Genomic DNA, 8,519 nt, shown 5'->3' with positions numbered 1-8,519 from the left:
CCAGTGTTGGCATGCACACGGCCACATGCTTGCGCGCTCATACACACCACTTTGTGCTGGGTGATTTTTCTAACCCGAGCCTGGTGTTTATATTCCGGGCGGATGACTGAAGCCGGTGTGCGGTGACCAAGAGAATTACTGAGAGGATTAGGGGACTGGCAGTGCGGGCGAGACTTCGGATGAGCACAGGCTTTTAGAGGGTTTATGGGGAATGGTCACAGTGCAAAAGGGTGCCTCTCTCTCTATCTCTCTTTCACCCCTCTCTTCCTCTTGCTGGTCTTTTTTTTCCTTTCATTGTAGCAGGCTAATCTATTTCTTCAGGGCTGCATAAAGGACTTGTCTCATTATGTCACTCCTAAATTTGACTATTATTTACCATAAATGTGGTTTTGAATGCATTCAAATATAGAACAAAATTGTTTTAGTGTTTAGAAGTTGAGTCAACGCTGACTGGTGATTCCAATGACATAGTCGTGATGCTATATTCCTTTTTTTTTTTTTTTTTTTTTTTTATAAATAAATTCTAAATTTGTATTCAAATTGCAACTGGCTTATACCTGTGTCCGATGTCTTTAAGTGTGAATGAGACACTTTGCAAATATGACCCAACGAATTGTTTGCCCTGCTGTAGGCTTGGGTGATCATGCAAAATTCCCATCGGCGATCGTTGAGGGGCAGCAAATGCGGTCTCTCCATGACAGAAGTGCAGGATTTATTTACAAGTAAAGTATTTTCACAAAACATCCAGTTTTTATTAAAGTCCCATAGCAACGGAAATCAACAGGGAGATATGCGTGATGTGGCACGGGACAGTCGGGACACAGGACAGTCCCTTAACTCAGTTGTGTTTAAAAGTTTTGTTTCATACAAGTAGGAAACAAACGTAAATAAATAGATCTAAAATAAAAACACCGGCATGGGAGTCGGGAACCGGCAAACGGTGCGCATGGCCCACCACTCTCTGGAAGAGAAAAAATAAACTTTGCTCCAATTCAATCCAATCCAGAGTTAGGTTTCTGTTTTTCATTTTCAATAAAAGTAAGAAACTAAAGAAATAAAATGAATATAAATCTTTCTCTTTGAGATTATATTATATATTGCTGTATTATAATCACAATATATTCGATTTTCATATAGAGCGGGGAAGTGAGATCCGATCAACTCGAGACACGTGTGGAGATGCATACTAATTCCAGATGTAAACAGTCGTACTTGTTCACAACAACTAAAGTCGTTGTCACATTCCATTTCTGTGGTCATATTTGATTCAGATCATACACTGATCTGAGGGTTCAAAGAACACTGTCACAACAACGAGAGGAAAAACATCAAAACATTTTACATACACAATTTTTTACAACATATTCACACGATGAACATTACAAATAATCAATAATGAATCTAAAACAGCTCTAAGCGGAGAGGGAGAGAGCGGAGAGCCTCTCTGCTCTCTCCCTCTGCCCCCTTTTTCCCTCTCCATTCCCGCTCTGATCGATTTAAGCGGGGGATCAGTTTCAGACCACTAACACCGTTTCAATGCACAGGTTTGTTTCTGTCAGTCCAAACCCACTATCAGAAATACAATCTGACAATGTGACAATCACAATATGGGAGCAGAGTCAAGACCGACTCTAATCTTTTTTTACCCCCTTTTCGTGTTGTTCACAGGGCTCTCAACGTTAATTTATTTATTATAAATTCTTCATCTATCCCCCCCCCCTTCTCTTTCTATCTCCTTGTCCCATTGCCCATTACCCTTACCAGTTCTCCCAGAATGAAGATCGAGAACAGCCTACCCATCCCCCAGCTCCCTGAGGCCCCATCCCAAGGGGGCCTCCAGTTCGCCGTGGCGACCGAGGAGGACTTTGACGAGATCATGGCAATGAGCCAGGACATCTATGGAGGCCTGGACTACCTGCCAACTAGATATACTGCCTGGCTACAGGAGAGCAACCGTACAGTCATACTGGCGCGCAAACAGGGGAAAGTAGTGAGTTCCCAAGGTCACAGTTAAAAAAAACAACCACACACATTATGGTGTTGTTTTTGGGTAGTACTTAATAATGGATGAGCCAATAAGAAGTTAAAATACCCTCAATGACAAAAATCCACTTGATTTCTGTTTTTTTGGGACACATTAGATGTTTCTAACAGGTAAACATATGATATACACGGTAAAAGTATAGCTTTGGGTTGATACTCAATATCAGGGAAATACTTACAGTAAAGAGTGAGAAAGTGGTATTGGTGCATCAAAGAATACAAGTGATCATGTGGTTCCTTCTTTGTCTACTGCTCAGATCGCTCTGGAGTCAGTTTGTGTAATTGATGATGGGGAAACCATGCTTGTGGAGGGTCTGCGCGTGGCCCCCCAGGAGCGGGGTAAGGGTGTGGCGGGACATCTGCTGAGGTTCTGCTCCCAGCTGGTCAAATCGAAGTACCCAGAGGTCAAGGTGAGCCGCCTGACCCGTGATGACCAGCTCGGACCCAAGGACTTCCAGAAATACCGCCTCATCACCAAACAGGTACTCTTTTTTACCAAAGCATTTTAACTAAGAACTGTGGAAACCTCATATCATAACCAGTGTTTAGGAGACTTTAATGGTCATTGGCCTGGAGTTTTTGATTCTTGATGTTTCGTTCTTCATCTGATATCTCCTTCCTCATTCCAACATCATCCTCCAAAGGGGATTCTGCTGGTGCGCTTCAGAGCCGAGGACATCAAACTCCGCCTGGCCGGACTTGGCCAGGACGGAGACACGCTGCCTGCCTCTCCCCCGCCCCCCTCATCTTCTTCCTCTGCCCCACCACCGTTCCATCTTGGCCTCACGGAGATTCACCAGCTATACCTGACCACGGACCTCATGCGGGGCATCCTTCCCAATGCTACTATCGTCCAGGACTGGCAGCCGTTTAAGCCGCTGCCCAGCAACATGGCCATCTTATTGAAGAAGGAGATCGACTGGATGGTGGATGACGTCACCTGCCCCACTGTGGCGAGCCTCTGCACCTTCCCTTTTCGGGTTCCCATTGGAGACGACTGGTAATTTTTCTATGTGTTCATTTGAAAAGAATTGCAACTGAAGATACCTACATTATGTCAAGGCTTGAGCAGTTGTTTTATAAGCCGTTGTGGGGCACTATCTGTCCATCTTTGGTAAATTAGAAAGATATTGAAGGCAACATTGGCAACATTGCCATATTAATTGCTATATGGGCCTTTTGGAATGGGTCACTGATGAATCCAAGGACTCCAATTAAATGCCCGTTGTCAGAGCAGCCAAATGTTTGGCTGTACTAGACCTGCCAACCCACACGCATTTTGTGGAGCAACCACGCAATTCTTGGTCAAAATACGCAGGTACAAAATGCCAGCTAAATCTACAAAATGTATATATATATATACTGTATATACTGTATATATATATATATATATATATATATTATTGTAATTCGATTCCGTAAAACAATAAATCAATCAATACAAAGCCGTACAGTTATTGGGTATTTAAACTACATCCCTGGGATTGAACCAGATGCTACGACCTGTGGTTCTGCAACCTCTCCCCTCCTCTCCTCTCACTCACTTAACATCCACTGATATGCAGCGCAGTGGTACTGTGTTTTCCACCAGCGCTGCATTGCTGAGGTAAAATGGGAAGTGGGGGAGTAATAAGAACAAAAATGTGACCGTAATTTCAACATATAAAGAATTGGTAATAGAGATGCACCGATCGATCGGCCGGTTTTCAGCTCAGATCAGATATATTTTCAGATTCTGTGCCGGTCAACTTTACATGACCGATACTGTGCTAATCTACTCGTAAAAATGATCCAATACTCAAACCAGATACCATCATTATGTAACGTAGTTAAAAAAAATGCCGGCTGTTTGGAGGTACTTCAAGGTAAGCGACGATTGGGTAAATATTCGCCTAACAATATTTCAAAACTGTGCAGACCGTGTATTTATCCTTGTCACTACAGCCGAAAGTCTGCTCTGGTTGTTCCTAGTGCACAAGCTCCGCTTGTGATGAAAAGTTTGACTCTTTCTCTATTTTTGAGACTCTTTTTTGTGGTTCAATTTGATTCATTGGTTTAATGCACAGTGAGTTCCAGTGAAGGAGAGTGAGAAGAGTTGGTCATTTATTATTATTACTTTATTTTTGCAATGATTTCAATTTATTTTGTAATGGCAAGTATCAATTAAATATAATAGAAATGTATATTTGCACTTAAAATTGAATGAGAGTTTCATTTGAAGTTTGAATTAGACATTTCCATGTTGGTTATACAGTATGTTGGGTCCAGTTACAGGTTGCATTATTCTGAAACTTGGTGACAGTCCCATATTCTATTTTATTGGAACTCAGTGACTGTTCCATGTTGTACTTTATTGGAACTCAGGGACAGTTTCTTGTTCTATTATTGTTCCATATTGAACAATGAACAATAATAAACACACAGTGTCAAAATCAGCAATCTCAATATTGTGGTAACTGAAAATTGCAGCAGTAGTCCGCATGTGCAGCTGTCCTACCATGTGAGTGTGATCAGATCACGCATTGTATTTGTCATTGACGTACAGCAGGTATTCCTGTAAGACCAAATGATAAGAAAATTGTATTTCTCTGATCACGGATAAAACTCAAAATGATCGGACATCAATGTAAAATGTATTTAATAGTCAATGTTTTAGTGTGAACGTATAATTGAATGAAAATCTGAATCGGCCAAAATCTGAATCGGCGGGTCAGATTTTTTTTTAATTGGAATCGGCCAAGAAAAATTGCAATCGGTGCATCTCTAGTTGGTTAACATGTTGGATAATTATACAAGATGATGCATGTCAAGGGGTATATCCTGATTAGATTTGTATACTGTGTATAGTTAGCTGCATTAGCTCGCATACGATGTAAATAGCCTCATTGCGAGACGGGTACGGTGTGAATAACTGATTGAGTCATTTAGCTACAGTAACTCAAACGCCATGGAGACTCCTTGTTACACTATTGTGGTACTCAAATATTTTCCCAAGGTTGGCAGGTCTGCTTTACTGTGATCAAGTGAGCTGTAGTTAGAGAAAACGTAGTTCCACCAATGGCTGATATTTTTGTTTCATGACTATTCGTGAAATTACAGTGGGGTTCTTGATAGATATATAGATAGATATATCTAGGTAATACAGGTAATACTGAGTTAGATAGAATGTGTCATATATCACAAAAATTCTAATTTGAACCATCAAAGAATATTTGATCTGACACTAACTCACTCGACCCATCTGCTGGTTTCCAAAACCAGGTACTACCTGAACATCGACATGTTTGGTAAGGACCTTGTGCTGGTCCGCCAGCAGTTCCTGTGTCACCTCCGACGCCACACCACCACTCTAAAGGGTCATGTGATGTGCCAGATGTTCCTGGACCCCCCACTCTGGAAACCCATGGCTGAGTTCTGTCGCCACACCTTGCAGGTGGAGCTGGTGAAGGAATACACCGAGCAGTGTGTTGTGGAGTCAGATGTTGTCTAGCTGCAGGTTTGGAGTTGGAAGAAGAACATATTATTCTGGAGGGAGCCATAAGTCAGAAGAAGAATGAGACAAAAAAAAGTGTTACTTCGCTGCGGTTTCATTTCTGTCTGGAAAACAAGCAAAACGAACACGTCATTACTAACAGAAAAAAAGTTCTGAGGCTTCGATAGATTTGCAATAAGTTTTATTGAGTAATACACTAGCACATTTAAAATAACAAATATCTCTAAAATGCAGCACAGTCTCTGGAAAGCTTCTCACTTTTTAATTTTATTTTAGTCAGCTTCAGCACTAATCAAACTGTTATCTAACACTAGAAAACATGCAACTTGTTATGATTTGAAAGACAAAAGAATGCAAGCTGTCTTACAGTATCATGTCTTGCAATGATCTTGTTTTCTTGTAAATATTAAGTATATTAATATGGCTTATTAAGTCTGCACAACTCTAAAGGCACTTTATGAAACCCGTACACACTTGTTTTATAACTTGAAGTGAGGAGGAGCGACTCTGGGCTCAGCAAGGGGGTCATTTTAATGATCCCATCACTCCGATGTTACCAAATCAACTATGAGGACCTTACTTCCATTTCCAGCAGAACTCTCCCAAACAGAACAATGAACAAAGCCAGTCTAATAGTATTGAGAGGTTTATTTCCAGAATTGGCTGATCCTTTATCTCTCTGTTGAAAGTCAAGATTTAGTCGTCAAGCGTAGCCGTTCATCTTTCCTTTTTTGCAAATATATCCTTATTATGTCGCTAAGTTATTTTCATTTAAATGCTGCAGTAAAATGTTATAATATATAAAGAGTTGCCGCTGTGAGTTTAATAGTGTGCAATCGAAGGGAACAAGTGTAGATTTCTAAATCGTCTTGAAACACAGATTATCAAGCGCGTTTAAATTGTATCACACTGTAAGAGTAACACTTAGGGAATAAAATAATGTTAGGGGGTGATGCATATGTCAACATAAGCTTTTCTCAACAGTAACGTGACTCGGTGGAAGCTTTAAAAACAAAAAAGGAACGTATTCCCGCCATGATTTAGTCAGAACAGTTGGTACCAGTTGGCTCGATCATGATGAACAAGTCACCAAATCCAGCCTGGGATGGGCCTTTAGACGCATTTTAGGAAGTAACTTCCCGAAGCATCTTGGCCAATGCACGAAAATGCTGAACTCTGTTAGGTTATTCTCCTGTCTAGCTTTCAGGTTGCCTCATCGCCACTGTAGGCACATCTCGAGCACTCAAAGTGCTACCACACTTTCCCTTTAAGATGCCCACAAACAGCCCACTGACCACTGGCGAGAGACAGACGCCGTCGACCTTTGAGTGAGCTTTCGTCTAAGTTATTCGACCTGATGGACAGATGCAGCACCACAAGCTTTGACGAGCAAAATTTATCAACTTGCATTCAGAGACGCTAGGAGGATACACAAAAAAGGAGAGGGTTTCTACAAGATAATACTTCGAATAATCATCCAACCTCACGTGCACGTAAAACTCAATCCAGCTGTCGAGCATCTTAAAATGAAGACATCCAGAAGAGAGGTAGCGCTAACCAGCAATGATCCTTTTTTTTACAACCACCAACTTTTCACAGAGGGTGAGAAGAAAAGTCAGTGTTCTAACATCATCTCGACTGGAGGAGTGATGATGAAGAAGATGAATTGTGATGAAGATGCAAAGAGGCAAGTAACACCACTCAACTGGCAAAGAGAAGTACCTCAGTAGCCCCCATCCTCCTGGACCCTGAAACACATGTGCTCTCTCTCTCTCTCGCTCTCTCTCTTTCTCTCTCTCTCTCTCTCTCTCTCACACACACACACGCACACAAACCAAACTTGAAAATTGAGCCACTGAGTCTTTCAAATTCACCTTGTACAGGAAGCTGGACATTTTTTTCAAGAGGTTGCCCATATTCCTTTAGATTCAAATTGTTCTTAAGTTAAAGAAATGTCTGGGCGGAGTTAATTGCACCAAACCCTTTTTATAATTTAACCCAATTTATCTATTTGTCAATGTATTTAAGTTCTATTGTTTATCAACGTTTCTGGCTTGGTTACATTTCGCTTTTTCACAGCGTGGGGTCGAACGGAACGAAATAACAAAGGTTGCGTGGTTAGCATCGCAAAGAACGCACATTTTTTTCAGGAGAAGTGTCGCCAGCTTCCTTAGCCTTTAACGGAAAGTACATTGGAAACCATAATCACTTCATGCTAATGTATGATAAGTCCTCTCCCACAGATACACGACCATATAAACTGCACCCCTCAGATCTGCGGCGCCCTTATCTCCCACCATGACATGGACTCTGGTCGATACTTCTGATTTTCACGGGTTTCTTGCAAAGACGGCAAGGCTGACTGTGTATTTTGTGCAACTAATGTATGTGCGATCTACAAATATGCAAGTTTGACGATGGTGACAGTAGAGAAAAACACTGTAATTTTATACACATTTGTTCGTAGTCGTCTCTGCGCGCGCTGGAGGGGAGTCGATGGGAGTTTGAAAAGAGATTTTGTTTTTTAAAATACTGCAGTTGTTAATTAATTGACCTCCCAGCAGAGTTACTTTAAATTGAAAAATGTATTTTGAAGAAACCAAAAGAAAAAAAAAAAATCTCGGGTGTGCTGGAGTATCTCACATTAATTTCAGACTTCCCTTCTTGCGCTCAAATTTTTATTTTTAAAGCTGTGTCTTTTTTTTGTTTTTTTGTTTTTTGTTTTTTAAAGGGTAATATTCACTGTGTTTTATGCAAGTGATTATCGTGATGTAACACCGTCTGATGCAAACCCAACATTATTAACTTTTGTGCTCCAAGGAAAATGTGCTTTACGTTTGTGGGAATATCTGGAAACCAGATGTTAATAAGTAAGCACTTTGCACATCCTCATCTACTCTGTACAGTACTGAGTAGCATCACGGCAGTGTCATCAGATAATCCAGGTTTCTAACATTGATAATTGAATGATCAGAGTTTTAGG

General features: G+C 40.9%; 1 protein-coding gene across 1 annotated transcript; it reads left to right on the top strand.

Moving 5' to 3' along the window:
* Positions 1–1,774: 1,774 nt before the first annotated feature.
* Positions 1,775–5,533, top strand: nat16 (N-acetyltransferase 16; the record flags this gene model as incomplete). Its single annotated transcript, XM_080023524.1, has 4 exons — positions 1,775–1,990; positions 2,301–2,525; positions 2,688–3,043; positions 5,305–5,533. 4 exons carry the CDS (start codon positions 1,775–1,777, stop codon positions 5,531–5,533), a joined length of 1,026 nt encoding a protein of 341 aa, XP_079879650.1.
* Positions 5,534–8,519: the final 2,986 nt, after the last annotated feature.

Source organism: Zeus faber, assembly GCF_960531495.2.
Source record: "Zeus faber genome assembly, chromosome: 22".
Lineage (NCBI taxonomy): Eukaryota > Metazoa > Chordata > Actinopteri > Zeiformes > Zeidae > Zeus > Zeus faber.
The sequence above is the reverse complement of the archived record's forward strand: the minus strand, read 5'-3'. Positions and strand labels throughout refer to the sequence as shown.